Source organism: Oncorhynchus kisutch, linkage group LG11, assembly GCF_002021735.2.
Source record: "Oncorhynchus kisutch isolate 150728-3 linkage group LG11, Okis_V2, whole genome shotgun sequence".
In the NCBI taxonomy this organism is placed as follows: Eukaryota; Metazoa; Chordata; class Actinopteri; order Salmoniformes; family Salmonidae; genus Oncorhynchus; species Oncorhynchus kisutch.
Genome location: NC_034184.2, coordinates 72,397,526 through 72,416,797, shown reverse-complemented (window position 1 = coordinate 72,416,797; position 19,272 = coordinate 72,397,526). Strand labels below are relative to the sequence as shown.

Below are 19,272 nucleotides of genomic sequence, written 5' to 3'. Positions count from 1 at the left end.
ATATATGGTTCCTTTTCTAACAGGTGTTATTTAATTTTGTGTCTGGCTCCATATAATGATCTCATTAAAATGATATCCCTTTAAAAGAGACAAGCCTATTATCAGCAGAGATAGAATGAAAAAGGGGACATAGCAAGATAAGGGAATATCTTCATTATAAAACAACAATGGTTCCATTATCTTTCATTACTAAAGCATAGTGACATCACAGCCAGTAGTACAGAGGGCATTCATTCTCTCTCACACACACACACACACACACACACACACACACACACAATGGAAGAGACTTAGACTGTGTTAAAGAAAAAAGGCAAATTGAATTCCCTGAATATGGCCATTCACAATGTCTTGCTACAGGGAGTCTAGAGACACAAACCAAGAGACTTATCAAAGGGAGTTATATATCACTCAGAATTCCACCCTACAGTTCCCCAACTTCCTCGGCCAGGAACAAAATGGCATGTATGAATCATGGTGCCTCGGATGGCAAGAGAGAGAATGGAACCTGAATGTAAGCCTTGCAGAGACATATAAACCTTATCCATAAAACACCCACACACCCACACAGCACACGCATACATAAATGCACACAAACACTTATGCATGTGTTGCCAACATGCATACATTCATGCACTATGCACACACATATACACACACACACTACAGTTTTTTAAAACTTTCTTGGTTGATCAACAACAGCCAAGGTAAAAGGTTGATCAGTATACAACTTTAAAGTCATTGACCGCAGGTCATCAAGGTTTTTGCTCGATTCATTCTGTGAAGCAACTGCCAGAGAACAGACATTTCATTTGTGATACAGGTTTTGAATACGCTTTACAAATAAATTATCAGAAGTATTTCCATTTGTATAAATAATAGAGGAGAGATAATGTTTCTCAATTAAATTAGCGGACTAAAGGAAGGAGTTAGGCTCTTGGCAATGGCAGTAGGCATTGCTATCGTATGGAGGAAAACAGAACATTCTAAGAGAGAATACCAGTACCACAGGTCATTCAGTAAACATCAACAGCTCATCCAACAACTGATGGGAGAACACAATTCCACAACTCTTAGCAAGGTCATATAGGACAGCAATAGCATCAACCGAATGCCACTGACCGCCAAGCAGCCACCAATGATAGTCACTTTACCTGCTTACAATGTACTCTAAAGGGTTTCTACAAAGCTGACGTCGGCAGTGGCTACAATAGATTTTTTCTCTCTTGGAAATGATTGGTCCGCCGTCCACAGTCATTATTTTCTTGTTATAGTTGTTACTTTTTTGCTTTGTGGATCAAAGTTGCAATCTGAGCGCATCTACCTGACGTCAGAAACTGCATGCGTTGCTAACTGAAAGAATGTGGCTAATTTGCTGATACTGTAAACGACAATCCACTACAGATGCTTTGCCAGCACTTTGCCCAAATTAATTTCAGTGAGCAGAGCTTTGATCAAATGTATATATATATATTATTTTTACGTTTCCTCTAACCCTTTTGTTCAATTTGAATGTCAAAACTATTGGAACATTCTCAAACCACTTCTTTCAGTTAACATCTCACACTGAACCTCTCTCGGAGTGCATGTCTTTCTTACTGAGTGTGTCACTCTTTCTCAGTGTGTGTCTCTCAGTCTCTATGCATCTCAATCTCTGTACATCTGAGTTACTCTCCTTTTCTCTCTCTTTCTCAGCATCTCTTTCTCCGAGTGTGTGTGTGTGTGTGTGTGTGTGTGTGTGTGTGTGTGTGTGTGTGTGTGTGTGTGTGTGTGTGTGTGTGTGTGTGTGTGTGTGTGTGTGTGTGTAGGCGTGTGTCTCAGTGAGTCTCCCTCTCTCATGGTCCGACTAGGTATCTCCCCCATGGAGTCTCTCAGCGTCTCACTCTTATGAGTCTCACATTCATACGCTCCATCTTTCACCTCATCTCCCATCTCGTCTGTAAAGTCAAACACACATCACTCGTTAGGGGATGCCGAGTCTACCTGACCTAATGAAGAACCCACCTTTGGAACCGAACACTGCTCCACCTTAATAAATATTATATGTTGGCGGAGCAACCTTGAGTATGGACCGGGACCTAGTTCATTACGCCATGTCAGATACCTAAGATCACATGGTTATACTAAACAGTTATACTAAATATCTCCATACAATGCCTGTCTCCTCCTGCTGCTTGCTCATTCATTGCACACGTAGGCCGGGCTATGAAACACAATTACACTCAATGGTATGAGTAAGTGGTGGAGGCCAGATTATGACGTCTGAGTCCTAATGAGCATTGCAGAAGGAAATCATCATTAATGCTGAGCACAAAGAAAGACAATCTTCTCTGGAAAGGGATGGGAGCCGTTGCTAACAAAACCACTTCTCGTCTTTTTTATAATCTAATCCTCTGCTAATTGTGGGTCATGCCGATAATTTCGGAATAAAATCTAAACTGCTGTAACCGTGCGATGAGAGCACTCACACTCAGATGCACAGACACACTCGCATGTGCACATGTACAGTTTGCACACTCGCATGTACACGCACAAACACGTCATTGTGTAGATCTTTCCTTTGGATGTGCTTAGAAAACAAGAATACAGTATCCCTCCCTTTTCTCTTACCCTCTCTGGCATGTTCCATGCAGACTTGCCATCAATCTATGTCCATATATCTTCCTCCATTCCTCTCTTCCCCCCTTCTTCCCTCCCTCCCTCTTTGGCATCCCTAAAACAGACTGACAAATTAGCCTCTAATTACATGTCTCCCCATTTGTTATGTGAACTCTGGTCCTCCAGAGACCACCTCAGCATCATTTCCTTGAACTCACTGTTGGCCGAGGTTGTAAATGTGTCTCGTCCAAAATGAGAAACAGACCCTGGGCCAAACAGTAAACCAGCCTGCTGCTGGTTAGAAGGACAGTTCTACATTGGAGCAAGATACTGTAACAACCAAAACACAAACATTATGGTCTGTTTCTCCTTGTTCAACAGGACCTTCTTGTAAGGACTAGCTAGCATCTGTCAATGTCATCAACTAGCAAAATAGCTATTAAAAAATCCAGTTTACACTCAGTAGGGCTACAAGAAACATCTTCACTTTATCATTTAGTGATATTCTATGATGGGGGAAGCATAAAAGCTGAAATATGCTTGCAGTGTTTCTCCTACTCTTGCCTAGGTGGGTGTGACCTACCTGGTGTACACTCACAGTGTTTCCCCTATATGCATTTGGCTATGCTGCTAAATTGTGGCCGCCACTGCCAAAAAAAAAAACAAAAAAAAAATGTTAGCTGCAATATGTAACTTTTTGTGTGACCTGACCAAATTCACATAGAAATGTTATGTGAAATATAGAAATATAGATCTGTCAATCTCATTGAAAGCAAGTCTAAGAAGTGGAATATTTATTCTACGTTCACTATTTCTATGCTTCCTGTTCTTACATTTATGTGTCTTTTACTTTCGGTTTTGTACATCAGCTTCAATCAGCTGAAAATACAATATAGCCCCTCTTTGGCTCTCATGAGGACCTACAGTTATCCCGGCTGCAGAGGATAAATTCATCAGAATAACTGCACCTCAGATTGCAGCCCAAATAAATGCTTCACAGAGTTCAAGTAACAGACACATCTCAACATCAACTGTTCGGAGGAGACTGTGTAAATCAGGCCTTCATGGTTGAATTGCTGCAAAGAAACCACTACTAAAGAAGAAACACGAGCAATGGACATTAGACCAGTGGAAATCTGTCCTTTGGTCTGATGAGTCCAAATTGGAGATTTTTAGTTCCAACCTCTGTGTCTTTGTGAGATGCAGAGTAGGTGAACGGATGATCTCTGCTTGTGTGGTTCCCACCATGAATGAAGGAGGAGGTGTGATGGTGTTTTGCTGGTGACACCATCTGTGATTTATTTAGAATTAGAGGCACACTTAACCAGCATGGCTACCACAGCATTCTGCAGCAATACACCATCCCATCTGGTTTGGGCTTAGGTGGGACTATCATTTGTTTTTCAACAGGACAATGACCTCCAGGCTGTGTAAGGGCTATTTGATCAAGAAGGAGAGTGATGGAGTGCTGCATCAGATGTTCTGGCCTCCACAATCATCCGACCTCAACCCAATTGAGATGGTTAGAGATGAGTTGGACCGCAGAGTGAAGGAAAAGCGACCAACAAGTGCTCAGCATATATGGGAACTCATTCAAGACTGTTGGAAAAGCATTCCAGGTGAAGCTGGTTGAGAGAATGCCAAGTGTGTGCAAAGCTGTCATCAAGGCAACGGGTGGTTACTTTGAAGAATCTCAAATATAAAATATATATTTTGGTTACTACATGATTCCATATGTGTTAATTCATAGTTTATGTCTTCACTATTATTCTACAATGTAGAAAATAGTACAAATAAAGGAAAAACCCTTGAATGAGTAGATGTGTCCAAACTTTTGACTGGTACTGTATATATACACATATTTATTTTAATTTTAAATGGTACAATGATTCTCTACACAATGACTGCTTGTTCAGTCACATTAACTGAAATTAGGCAAACTATTAGAATTTAAGCAACCAGGAAATGGCAGAGCATTTTTGGAAAATTGCACCTTTAATCCAGGATCGTAACACATTTTCAGTGTAAACTTAAAAGACTAAAACCAGATATAAAGTATGTAGAAAAGATAATGGCGCAATATATTTTTAAATAAGATCATCTTTGAGAACTTTCAATCAAAATAAAAACTAGACAGTCAGGGAGAATCTCAAATTTAAAAAATGCCATGGCATGGGGCCCCCATTGATTTTTCTGTAATGTTTGAGTCACTAAGGTAGCATAAGACCTAGGTATAAGACATGGAAAAATGTGTAGAATTGCAGGAAATTTGCTTTGAAACTGCAATTTTCCTTTTAGCCACATGAATTGCGGTAAATTGCAAATCCTAATATCAAAAAACCCATTACATTTTAACGCCACATGTAACTATCTAGGCTGGGGAAATACTGGTTTCCATAGCAAAGCTCTCCTATTATTTGAACAATTAATTAAATATATGGCTATTCCCCCAGTCCCTATCACGAGTTGAAAACATGGAGGCAGGAATGGCGGAAAAAAGGCACCATGAAATATTAATCTACCGTAAACTCGTTATTTGCTGGGAGCGCCCGGCACGTTCTTGCCCAGCTAAGCGGTGATTGATTTCTTTGGATTGGGGAGTGTGTGCAACAGACAGAAATGCCATAGTTGTGTGTGTGTGTGTGTGTGTGTGTGTGTGTGTGTGTGTGTGTGTGTGTGTGTGTGTGTGTGTGTGTGTGTGTGTGTGTGTGTGTGTGTGTGTGTGTGTGTGTGTGTGTGTGTGTGTGTGTGTGTGTGTGTGTGTGTGTGTGTGTGTGAGAGAGAGAGAGAGAGAGGAGGGGTGAGGTAGGGCTAGAGATAAAATGCTTCTGGATGCGTCTGAGGTTTTATGTGGGTCACTGTTTCCCTGTCACAGCAGCAAAGAAGGAATAAAATGTTTTCATTATCGACCACTCAGAATTCCGTTTCTAAGCAGCAATTCTAAATTCTGTATCTAAGCAGCAATTCAAAATTCTGTTTCTAAACAGCAATTTCTCTGAGTGGATAAAATAAACAGATCAACTCTGAAATTTCCATATGCAGTTCCAGGTTAACAGAATTAAGCTTTGACTCAGTTTTCTTCACTTTAAAATGTATGCAAAAAAAAAACATTGATTTCAAAGCTTATCAACCATACAACTTTGGGTGGCAGGTAGCCTAGTGGTTAAGAGCGTTGAGCCAATAACCGAAAAGTCAACTAAATCTGTTGATTTTTCACCAAGGCACTTAACCCTAACTGCTCCTGTAAGTCGCTCTGGATAAGTGTCTGTTAAATGACTCAAATGTGAATGTAAACTCTGTGCACAAGGACTGCTGTACAAAAACAAATTTTGTGGAAGAACTGTGCAGATGCAACTTTGGTAACGGAATTACAGTTAAATCTCCCTCAGATTTTGTTATGCGACTATGTTTTCCAAAAACTCCTGAATATCTGCTCTGTTTAAATATTAAAAGATGTCTGCAGAAAGAATTGGGTATCAGCTATGACATGGTACATTAAGTTTGAAAAAAAATCTCTTTTGGTTATTGAGTCATTAAATTTGCCGATGACACAACATTGGTAGGCCTGATCACAGTCAGACAGTCTATAAGGAGGAGGTCAGAGACCTGGCCGTGTGGTGCCAGGACAACAAACTCTCCCTCAACCTGATCAAGACAAAGGAGATGATTGTGGACTACAGGAAAAGGAGGACCGAGCACGCCCCCATTCAAACCAAAATCAAATCAAATGTATTTATATAGCCCTTCGTACATCAGCTGATATCTCAAAGTGCTGTACAGAAACCGAGCCTAAAACCCCAAACAGCAAGCAATGCAGGTGTAGAAGCATGGTGGCTAGGAAAAACTCCCTAGAAAGGCCAAAACCTAGGAAGAAACCTAGAGAGGAACCAGGCTATGTGGGGTGGCCAGTCCTCTTCTGGCTGTGCCGGGTGGAGATTATAACAGAACATGGCCAAGATGTTCAAATGTCCCCATTCTCATCAACGGGGCTGTAGTGGAGCAGGTTGAGAGCTTCAAGTTTCTTGGTGTCCACATCACCAACAAACTAACATGGTCCAAGCACAGATCCTCAAAAGGTTCTACAGCTGCAACATCGAGAGCATCCTGGTTACAGGTTACATCACTGCCTGGTATGGCAACTGCTCGGCCTCCAACCGCAAGGCACTACAGAGGGTAGTGCGTATGACCAAGTACATCACTGGGGCCAAGCTTCATGCCATCCAGGACCTATATACCAGGCAGTGTCAGAGGAAGGCCTTAAAAATTGTCAAGCGGTACCGGAGCGCCAAGTCTAGGTCCAAAAGGCTTCTAACCAGCTTCTACCTCGAAGCCATAAGACTCCTGAACATCTAATCAAATGGCCTTCTAGACTATTTGCATTGCCACCCCCCCCCCTCTTTTATGCCACTGCTACTCTCTGTTATTATCTATGCATAGTCACTTTAATAACTCTACCTACATGTACATATTACCTCAATTACCTCGACTAACCGGTGCCCCTGCACATTGAGTCTGTACCGGTACCCCCTGGATATAGTCTTGCTATTGTTATTTTACTGCTGCTCTTTAATTACTTGTTACCTTTATTTCTTATTCTTATTCGTATTTTTTAAACTGCATTGTTGGTTAGGGGCCTGTAAGTAAGCATTTCACTGTAAGGTGTCTACACCTGTTCGGTGCATGTGACTGATAAAATTTGATTTGACTTGAGCATGGTTTTTGACAAAGGAGTTCCACCATCAGTGTGATATGTACTGTGAAAAACAGGAATCGCTATCCCTGATGAAGTCTCTCCTTGGCAGCTTATTACATAGAAAAGTCTATCTGAAGTCACATGGTGGATGGAAAGTGCAGAGGGAAGCCGAGGCGTGATGCGAGTCAAGAGGGATGTAGCCCTGGCCTGTGAGCAAAGTGTCAAACTGCACTTTGTCTATCCTGTAAAACTCAGTGGACAGAACAATGTGGGGAGTTATTCAACATTGGAGGGTGGCTGTTTCAGTATAAGCGTTAAAAGTGTCCCTCATCACTTGATACCTGACTAAAGAACAGCCATTTGGAGTCAGTTGAGCATTTGCTATGCTACCTCCTGGCATACCTTGGAGAAACTTCGAGTATACTGTAGCAGTCTAAAGCTGCCGACCAGGCTGCACAGAGACATAACATTATATGCTTTAAAATAAGACATTTTGCCTGTCAGCTTTAAGTAAAGTGTTACCAAAGTTGTATTGGACGTATGTGACTAATAAACTTTGATTTGAACTACAGTATGTGAAGTGGATTTACACCAGGTAACGGAATTACAGTATCGGATCTGTACTACATAGAAATGTTCCTAATGTTTCACAAATTTGGACATCACACAGCAGCAGAGTACAGTAAAGTAGAGTAGAGTTCAGTACAGTAGAGCACAGTATAGTGCAGTACAGTTCAGTACAGTAGAGCACATTACAGTGCAGTGCAGTAGAGTTCAGTACAGTAAGTAGTAAAATGTATGCACACATGATTAAGCCGCTTTGGATAAAAGCATCTGCTAAATGGCATACATTGTTATTATTATGTTAGTGGAGTGCAGTAGAGTAGAGTACAGTGCATTAGAGTACAGTGCAGTAGAGTACAGCGCATAAGAGTACAGTGCAGTAGAGTACAGTACAGTAGAGTGCAGTACTGTACTGCACTATTGTATTGAATGGTACTGTACTCTAATGCACTGTACTCTGCTCTTCCCACTGTAGAGTACTGTAATCAGTACTGTATTGTACGTGCTCTACTCACTGTACTGTGCTATCCAAACTTGTGAAACATATGTCTATAATCGGATCAGATCAAAGTTTGTCACGTGTGCCGAATGCAACAGGTGTAGACCGTACAGTGAAATGCTTACTTACAGGCTCTAACCAATAGTACAAAAAAAGGTATTAGGTCAACAATAGGTAAGTAAAGAAATAAAAACAACAGTAAAAAGACAGTGAAAAATAACAGTAGCAAGCTACCATCTAAACCACTGTGAAATATATTTTCAGCTGTTTGAAGCTGGTGTACAAAACCAAAAATAAATAAAAATAAACTGAAGAACGGGGAGCATAGAAACAGCGCACATAGAACAGCTCTACCGCTTCTTACACTTGCTGTCAATGAGAATGACAGATCTATAACTCATATTTCCTTGGTCAGGTCACCCAAAAAGTTGATATTCGTTGGCAGGGGCTTTTACAACAACATTATTGTGTCTGATACATTTTAAGACTTTTTCTGGTAGATGTTTTCTAAGACCCCCTTTTCCATCTGTTTATCCACAAATCAAAGCTTTTATTTTAAGGATGGTAAATGGCTGAAAAAAATATTTATGCCTTAATTTCCCCAAAATATAGACTCTTAGCTTTCATTTGACAACCAATTTGATGTGCTCCTATGAACTTCACACGTTGGTGCTCATGGGTCCTTTTACATGGAAATGCCCATAAGTGGTACTGCACAATGCAGTACAGTACTGTATACATTTCAGCGTATAATGCATTGATAATGCAGCAGATTATTATTATTTTTTTTTTTATCTCACATTAATGTGTTTGGATTATCAAAAAGGAGCAAGGTAACATCCCTGGAGATATAGATCGACCTATCTGACAGAACTTCAAAAAGAGTGTTTTAATTATGTAAACAGCCGAGGATTATCCTTAATTACACTGCCGCTAAGGGTCCAATTGTTGTCTCTACAGAGTGACTGACTGTACAAGATTCACTTAGATATTCTTCAAGTCCTCTTGGCAGAGTCAAATAGAGATAGATCGGTGACTCACCTAAGTGCTGGGTAAACATGACATTTCAGAGGAGAGAAAGTGTGCCACTTGAAAAAGAGGAAAATGAAACTTAATTCCTTTGAGATGAGTGCCCATCATTTGACAATAGAGAGATAACCCCCCAAATATAATGTATGTACGGTTCATGCCAATTTCCTTTTTTTGCCTTTCAGACACAGTTGGAATCTTTTAGGGTTACATTTTTATATCTTTAAAGAAATAAACTGTTCATATAAGATTTTTGAAAAATGTTAAACTAACAGTTGTGCTCTCAAGCCATTAACCAGCCTGTATAAATACGTTGCATGTACAACGGTGGCTCTCTCCAGTCCTCACATGCATGGCCATTGAGAGAGACAACATTGTGTATGATGGATTCCAGCGTGCCTAATGAAACATTACAGCTGCACGATAACAGCGTTGAAAAATGTTGGCCCACTTAAAGGTCACTATAAATCACAGCCCTTGTTCCTAGACCCGCACCTCCAACGTCGTACTGGGCCGACCCCAATCAAACAAACGACGTGAGTGGCCGTGAATGCAGGCCACCCACTTAACAGGAGGGGCAACCGTTCCAATGCCTTTCATTGCAAGCTGGTGCCTAGCCACTGTGGTCCTAAGGGTTTTCCCTCTGCCCTCTTTCCTCATGTCCTTTCCTTCATCCACACTGAAGGAAGGGTTCATCAAGTCAGCTAGGCTACTTGTGTGTTGCTTTCACCGATCCTGTGTTTTCAGATCCTCTGCAGATGAAGGAAAAGAGGCAAGGGTAGGAAGGAAGCCATTTCAGACTGTTGGGACACACCCATAAGTCCTGATGTGTTTTAGATCCTCTGCAGATGAAGGAAAGTAGATAAGGAAAGCCACTTCAGACTGTTGGGACACGCCCATAGCTCACCAGAACTGGCATGAGATCTGTGATGAATGCATTAAGTGTGTAGTCGAGCACCTAATCATGCCGAGTGGTCCTCCATCAGAACTTTCCTCATCAGCCCCAAGGGGATTCAAGGAGCATAATAAACCAAACAGCTGTCTGTGGAGCCAAAATTAGGCCTTCTTCATGATTCAAATACATCTGCATTTAGTATAGGGAAGATTTCTAGAAAACAATTGAGTTTAAATTGAACATTGTATTCTTTAGAAGACACTACAACAACATGTCTATCTAATGGGCTGAGAGAAGGAATCTGAACACCTGCATCAGAACACCAGTGCAAACATACTGTACATCAGGGATCATCAAAAAGATTCAGCCATGGGACAATTTTTTCTTGAGCGGATGGTCGGAACATAATTACAAATAATTTGTAGACTGCAAATTGACCGCAAGAAGCCCAAACTGATATGTTTGACTAAAACATAATAATTGCTTACATTTGTATATGATCAATGTCTTCATTATGTCTTCATTATTACTTGGGAACAGATTTATTGGATTAAAATCACTTGGAGATGATTTCCTTGTGTGTTAGGTTTTTTTTGCTCTGAAAGCTTGGGGGGGCCAAATAAAACCACCCGCGGGTCAAATTTGGCCTGCGGGCACCCAGGTGGGGAACCCTGCTGTACATACTGTTTAAAGTCACTAAAAGGAGACATGACAAACCCTCATCATGAGTGCTCTCTCAGTGGTTTGTTTCAATTGAGACTGAAATAATAACCGCAACAGACGGGCCAGGGAGGGATGGAGTGGTTGGTATTTCTCCACTTTAAAGATATAACACTGTGGATACAAATGCTTTTCATTTCAGCCAACAGCAGAAAATCATTAGTGGTTCGACAACACTGCCCACTGTGCCCTTGAAGGCCTGTTTTTGGTGGCAGAGAGCAACCAGCAGTAAACAGAGGAAAGTGCTGGAGGACAACCAACTTAGCTGGTTGAAAATGGATAGTCTGCCACCGACTTCCACTCGGAGCAACCTGCCAAGGAGACACACAGAGAGGGTTAGGGCCATATAAGGGGATGGTTAATGGGCTACCAGAATGGCATGGTAGGGACAGTATTATTGTTATTGTAGACATCAGGGCAACACTTTAGAGTGCTAGGTATGATGAAAGAGCCAGCTATTGGTCTTCTGGTCATTGTAGACCAGATTCACACACAATACACATTTTATAGAAGCTCAGTGTCCATTGTGTAGTAATTGATTAGTTAGTACTTTTATAACTAGTGCTTTTAACCCCTATTTAGAAGTGTTCAGACAGTACAGCTATTTACTTCACTACAGAATATACAGTTGAAGGTGTTTGGAAATTTCTCCCAAGGATGAACAAGACTAGCAGAGGTCTTCAATGTTTTTCTGAGGTCTTGGCTCATTTATTTTGATATTGCCATGATGTCAAGCAAAGAGGCACGGAGTTTGAAGGTAGGCCTTGAAATACATCCACAGGTACACCTCCAAATGACTAAAATGATGTCAATTAGCCTATCAGAAGCTTCTAAAGCCACAACATCATTTTCTGGAATTTTCCAAGCTGTTTAAAGGCACAGTCAACTTAGTGTATGTAAACTTCTGACCCACTGGAATTGTGATACAGTGAATTATAAGTGAAATAATCTGTCTGTAAACAATTGTTGGAAAAATGACTTGTCTCATGCACAAAGTAGATGTCCTAACTGACTTGCCAAAACTATAGTTTGTTAACAAGAAATTTGTGGAGTGGTTGAAAAACAAGTTTTAATGACTCCAACCTAAGTGTATGTAAACTTCCGACTTCCAACTGTAGATCCCCTGGCGTGCTTCGTGGTAGTCCAACGTGCATTTGAGATAGTTAGCCAGGGTTTCCCTGTCATGACAGACGTGAACGCAGCATGATTCCCTATTTACCATTATTTGTCCTTCTGCCTTGAGTCAAGGCTTATTTTCCAGAAATAACAGATTTATGTGTCAGTGCAAAGCAGTCAAACGGTCAATTGTAATTTACGAGGCTTGATGGCATTTCTAATGTTACCCTATGGAGTGCACATTTTCTATCTGGCCAAGAGCTACTACCAGGGACCTTCAAGGTCAAACAATTTTACAGGTAAATCAATCAAATCAATCAATCATGCGAATCAATAAATCAATTGATATTTCAAACCATTGGTCCAATATTGGAAAGGTGAGAGGCTATCAAGTGGCACAACTAAATTCTGTTCATAGTTCTGTCAAGTGAAGAATTGGACAGCCAGGTTTATTTTTATTTTACCTTTATTTAACTAGGCAAGTCAGTTAAGAACAAATTCTTATTTTCAATGACGGCCTAGGAGGGTTAACTGCCTGTTCAGGGGCAGAACGACAGATTTATACCTTGTCAGCTAGGGGGTTTGAACATGCAACCTTCCGGTTAGACCTGGAATTACAGCTCAATCTTCCCGCCGTCACACTATTTCTAGGAGACAGATACAAGAATGAAATAATGCATGCTGACTAGTGATGTTGCTGTGGTGTACACTTTCCCCTGCTCTTTTCAATGTTCTGATTTAAATGGAAATGTAATCTTGTCATCTTTTCATAATATACAAAATATTATGTAAATATTACTAGGCAATAGTGAAGATATTCACATAAACACAGGAGCCATCTGTTAAATCCCAATTTGCTTACTTAAAAATAAATACTGCAGGTAAGGCTTTCACACAGGGGTCCCAGGTTGTTACCTGAATGTGTATTCAGTAAAAGGAGCCAGTGACTCCTGACACCTGGAGATTGGAAATCCCAAACACATGCATAACAGAGGTACACAGCAGTTCCGTTCGGACAGACAGCAATATCCGGAGATTCACAACTTTAGGTGTGGTTTAAACGAAATGAGCCATTCCAAGAGCTAACTGAGATAGAGCAAATGGTTAGTTCTGCCCTCAAATCTTCATAAGGAGAACATAGAAAGAAAATAGGGTTTATTATTGAACCCAGCATTAATATCAATCAGTGCCCTATGGAAAAAGAGAACTAGAAAACTTTAATAATGTAATGTTTTCGTCATTACACTTGGCGCCATTCTCATACTCAGTGCTGTAGACTATACAACTGCAAAGCACATGGGAGAGGAGGTATAATGTTAAATCATATCCCCTTGCATGGGTGTGAGCTGTCTCTAAAATAATGTCATCTCAGGCAGCAACAAGGCTACGATAAATGGGCAGACTGGCTACAGCAGAGGGGTATAATCCCATTTTAGTACAAAGAGAGTTTTAGATCACGTTTCCAATGCATTTACTATTCAGCACAGTTATTCAAACGCTCCAAACGCACGCTGAAACCAATACCTTGTAAAGACGGTTCCGCTTATAAACGAACACATCGTTTCAAGCTGACATTTCAAATCAGCAAAACACATCTCTTACCATTACGTTTCCCTGCATTTTCGCAGTCTCAATCAGATTCTTTTCCTTCATTTCTCCGTAGAAAGGATCCTATTTTTTCAGTATTTTCTCTTCGTTTGACTTTTGGATCGCTTCTGCAACTGTCTCCGTCAGTTAAGCGAGACCCTGGGTTTGGCAAGTAGTTCACGAGCGGGTGGGCTTACTACGCATTGATCAGACACATGCGTTGCCTTTGTATTCAATATCCTGTTGATTAATGGCTGAGTGCGTGTCTTTTCAGTAGCTGTAAAAGATGTAGCCATAAAAAATGGAGGTAACTAGAGTTGTTCACAAAGTCTATCATGTATAATTTCCATAATGTGGGAGACTACCACGTCCGCTTCACATTCCCTCGAGAGGCTGGTCCAGTCCTATTTTGTTTGAATGGAACAGAAGTCCGCTCCCGGTCTCGCGCCGCTACCGAGAATTGATCGTCGGCGCGTGTTGTGCTTGCTGCCACAGGAATAACGATTCATATTACATTTCCCATGGACTGTCTGGCTGAAGCTTTGACTCATCTTATTTTTCATTTCAATACATTTCCTCAGGTTCATTTATAGGCTACAATTTGTGTCTCTATAAACACAATGAGTACCAAAAAAATAAGTTAACATGAATCACAAACGCATTTCCACAGTGAGGTGGATGTAAACATGATGAATATACCATTGGTCGGTCCCCTGTCACAATAAATGAGTTTATGATATATTTGTTTATACCAAACGTTTCCTGGGCCACTGGAGAAATCGTAACAAACATAATTGAGGCAGCTACAAAATGCATTTACAGGGATGGGCACATTTACAGGGATGGGCAAAAAAAAAACTGCTGGGCCTCAGTTGCTCGAGGGTATGCTACCAACATCATAACATGTTTTTGCTGACATGGGCTAATTGACTGACTATCAGTGACTGACATAACAAAAGAAAAACTGCTGATGCACAACCAAATTTCGAAATTGCACCTCATGTATTCTACTAACTCTCAACATTAGGTTGAGACCTTGACTAAGTTTTATTTTTGGGAGAGGGGAATTGATCGGATAGCCTTCAGCCACGTGCTGCCAGTTTCCCATCCCTGATCTACAACAAAGCAAGGGGCCATGATCAACACATCTAGTGTCTATTCATGTTGGTGCAATAATAGCAATAGTCCTATCTATCCTACATTCCAAACCTACAACAGGATGATTTGGAGTGATATCTCTGAACTGTGTAGACACATTGCATCATAGTTTAGCCGTGTTAAAAGCTTTAGCAGGCTTAACATCTGTGGCCAAATGTTTGATAACTGTCAGAAGGTGAGTGTAGCTGGTGCATGAAGTCAGGCGCAGGAGAGCAAAATGAGAGAGAGACGTACTTTACAAAAAAAAATAAAGGCACAAGGTAAACAAATACACTTGACCAATAACCAACGGTAAATATTAAAGATGGGTCAGCGATGGCTAGAAGACCGGTGACGTCGACCGCCAAACGCCGCCCGAACAAGGAGAGGGACCGACGTCGGTGGAAGTCGTGACAGATAACGTTCTGAGTATAAGAAATACATACAATGCAAGCACTACAACTACGGAAAAAAAAACGTTCCTTTCTATGTTCAATGCCCACTGGTCACACAGTAGGTGTTGACTGGAATCTCTATGCGCTAATAGAGAGGGGCGTGGGTAGCATATAGGACTGAAGTTCACAGACCACATCAGTCGGGAACCAACAGGACGCTTAACAGGTTCTATACTCTTAGAAAAAAGGGTTCCAAAAGGGATCTTCGGCTCTCCCTATAGGATAACCCTTTTTAGTCCCATGGTAGAACTCTTTTGGGTTCCATGTAGAATCCTCTGGGGAAAAGGTTCTACATGGAACCCAACAGGGTTCTTCAAAGGGTTCTTCTATGGGGACAGCCAAATAAACCTTCTAGGTTCTAGATAGCACCTTTTTTTCTAAGAGTCTATACCCACACCATAAGACTGCTAAATTGTTGGTTAAATAGTTAACCAATACCTATCCGGACAATCTGCATTGACCCTTTTTACACTAACTCATTTGAGTCAATGCATATGCTACTGTTACTGTTTATTATCTATCCTGTTGCTTAGTCACTTCATCCCTACGTAGAGTTGAAGTCGGAAGTTTACATACACTTTTATTGGCGTCATTAAAACCAGTTTTTAAACCACTCCACAAATGTCTTGTTAACAAACTATAGTTTTGGCAAGTCGGTTAGGACATTTACTTTGTGCATGACACAAGTCATTTTTCCAACAATTGTTTACAGACAGATTATTTCACACACTGTATCACAATTCCAGTGGGACAGAAGTTTACATACAGTAAGTTGACTGTGCCTTTAAACAGCTTAGAAAAATCCAGAATGGCTTTAGAAGCTTCTGATTGGCTTATTGACATCATTTAAGTCAATTGGAGGTGTACCTGTGGATGTATTTCAAAGCCTACCTTCAAACTCAGTGCTTCTTTGCTTGACATAATGGGAATATCAAAAGAAATCAGCCAAGACCTCAGAAAAAAAATTGTAGACCACAAGTATGGTTCATCCTTGGGAGCAATTTCCAAACACCTGAAGGTACCACGTTCATCTGTACAAACAATAGTACGCAAGTACAAACACCATGGGACCACGCAGCCATCATACTGCTCAGGAAGGAGACATGTTCTGTCTCCTAGAGATGAACGTACTTCGGTGCAAAAAGTACAAATCAAATCAGCAAAGGACCTTGTGAAGATGCTGGAGGAAACAGGTACAAAAGTATCTATAGCCACAGTAAAACAAGTCCTATATCGACATAATCTGAAAGGCCGCTCAGCAAGGAAGACACCACTGCTCCAAAACCGCTATAAAAAAGCTAGGCTACGGTTTGCAACTCCATATGGGGACAAAGATCATACTTTTTGGAGAACTGTCCTCTGGTCTGATGAAACAAAAATAGAACTGTTTGGCCATAATGACCATCGTTATGTTTGGAGGGAAAAGGGGGATGCTTGCAAGCCGAAGAACACCATGCCAACAGTGAAGCACGGGGGTGGCAGCATCCTGTTGTGGGGGTGCTTTGCTGCAGGAGGGACTGGTGCACTTCACAAAATAGAGGTCATCATGAGGTATGAAAATTATGTGAATATATTGAAGCAACAGCTTAAGACATCAATCAGGAAGTTAAAGCTTGGTCGTAAATGGGTCTTCCAAATGGACAATGACCCCAAGCATACTTCCAAAGTTGTGGCAAAATGGATTAAGGACAACAAAGTCCAGGTACTGGAGTGGCCATCACAAAGCCCTGACCTCAATCTTATAGAACATTTTTGGGCAGAACTTAAAAAGCGTGTGTGAGCAAGGAGGCCTACAAACCTGACTCAGTTATACCAGCTGTCAGGAGGAATGGGCCAAAATTCACCCAACTTATTGTGGGAAGCTTGTGGAAGGCTACTCAAAATGTTTGACCCAAGCTAAACAATTGAAAGGCAATGCTACCAAATACTAATTGAGTGTATGTAAACTTCTGACCCACTGGGAATGTGATGAAAAAAATCAAAGCTGAACTAAATCATTCTCTCTACTATTATTCTGACATTTCACATTGTTAAAATATAGTGGTGATCCTAACTGACCTAAAACAGTACATTTTTACGAGGATTAAATGTCAGGAATTGTGAACCACTGAGTATAAATGTATTTGGCTAAGGTGTATGTACACTTCCGACTTCAACTGTATATACAGGTATGTGTACATATCTATCTTAATTACCTCATACCCTTGCACATTGACACGGTGTAGGGCCCTTAAGTAAGTATTTCACTCTGTGGGGCTACACATGTTGTTTATGAAGCATGTAACAAATACATTTGATTTGAGTCAGAGGGACTCCCTTGGGCTACCACAAGCTTCCACCACATTAGATATGACTATGTAGCAATTGCACCATCCAATACTGCAGCATCACAAAAATATTGTGAATCTAGAATGACTTTAAAAATAACTCAACTTGACTTATGTTGAGGGCTAGCTTACAAGGGAAATGCAATTTACCCAACTCTCCAAAACCTACCATTGAAAATTATAATACTTTGCTATGGCACCTGTCAATTCATATCATTTCATACTCATGATGGATTCCAGCTAATTTATGAACTTTCAAGTGGACATCCAACCAAAGGTTTAAGATCTGCCACATGGCCAATGGCTGTCAGCTTGCCAATTTGACTGAGTCTTCCTCTGCCATGAGACGTTAGACAGTCCCCTCTATCTGGGGCCAGCATTCACAAACTCATTTTGGTGCCCGCTGTTGCTTTTTCAGTGTGAAAAACCACCTGTAGCGGAGAACAGTCCCTCACAGAATGCAAAGTAAATGGTCAACGCCTAGCTTGTGACCAAAAGGAAGACCCTGGAATTATAAAACAAGCTCCAAATTAACCAGTTGTAAAACCCGCAATTTGAGATTCAGCCCAAGTGAAGTGGACAGCAACATAATCTCAATTCTGAAGATCAGCACCCCATGCCAGTGGACAGTGAGCGACAGTCTTAGAGTGTTTTCACATACAGTAAAGTCCTCTTTAAAATAACCGATCTGAGTCCTCTTTAAAGTGAACTCTGGGGTAAAAAGAAAAAGGCTAAATTACTCAGTTCTCTTTGTATTCACACTGCCCTTGCCTTTGAATGAGGACTCAACTCTATTACCAGTTCACTTCACTCATTTTGTGGTCCGAGTTCTCTTTGCATTCACATTGCTATGTTTAGAAAGGAACCAATATCTTTTTCCAACATTCACTCAATGCACAATTATTATGTATCATATTTTTATCTAAATGCAATCTATTGGCTTCCAAAATGTAAGTATGTATTTATAGCTGTCCGATAACATGTTCCGATAAAATGGCTTGTCCTGCACTTTGTTACACTCAGTGCAGGACAAGCCATTTCATCAGAATGTGTTATCGGACATCTAGAAATGCATACTTACATTTCAGAAGCCAATAGATTGCATTTAGATAAAATATGAAACATAATAATTGTAATCAGAAAATACTTTTAACATGTAAATAATATTGGTAACATAATAATTAACAGAAGAATAACTGCAGATTAAATAATGCTGTCATTGAAAATTGTACATTCCAAGTAGTCTACTGCCCCTTTAAGAGCTAGAATTGAATTTGCATCATGTTGTGATTCTCACCAAATATGTTGTTGTCTTCTCACACTATTAAAACCCCACAATCGAAATAAACAGTTTATGAAGCTCTCTTAAACAGTTTATGAAGCACATAATCTTCCCTCTTTTGTGGCACCAATGTGAAAGTTTATGGCAGGGGAAACAGTGTTGCAGTGGTCTAGTGTGAGGGTTTATGGCAGGGAGAACGGTGTTGCAGTGGTCTAGTGTGAGGGTTTATGGCGGGGGAAACAGTGTTGCAGTGGTCTAGTGTGAGGGTTTATGGCAGGGAGAACGGTGTTTCAGTAGTCTAGTGTGAGGGTTTATGGCGCGGGAAACAGTGTTGCAGTGGTCTAGTGTGAGGGTTTATGGCGGGGAGAAC

At 40.7% G+C, this 19,272-nt stretch overlaps 1 protein-coding gene across 2 annotated transcripts in view; it reads right to left on the bottom strand.

Annotated features, from left to right (window-relative positions):
- The window catches only part of LOC109899295 (dipeptidyl aminopeptidase-like protein 6), a 351,844-nt gene that overhangs the window by 290,720 nt on the left and 41,852 nt on the right, over positions 1-19,272 (bottom strand). Inside the window, exon 1 of one of the 2 annotated variants that reach the window (XM_031836277.1) lies at positions 13,717-14,081. The exons of the other annotated variant lie outside the window; for it this stretch is intronic. Coding sequence (XP_031692137.1) covers positions 13,717-13,767 — 51 coding nt within the window. The 5' untranslated portion in view covers positions 13,768-14,081. Of the gene's footprint in view, positions 1-13,716; positions 14,082-19,272 lie in introns of those variants that run through there. 2 annotated transcript variants of the gene reach the window in all.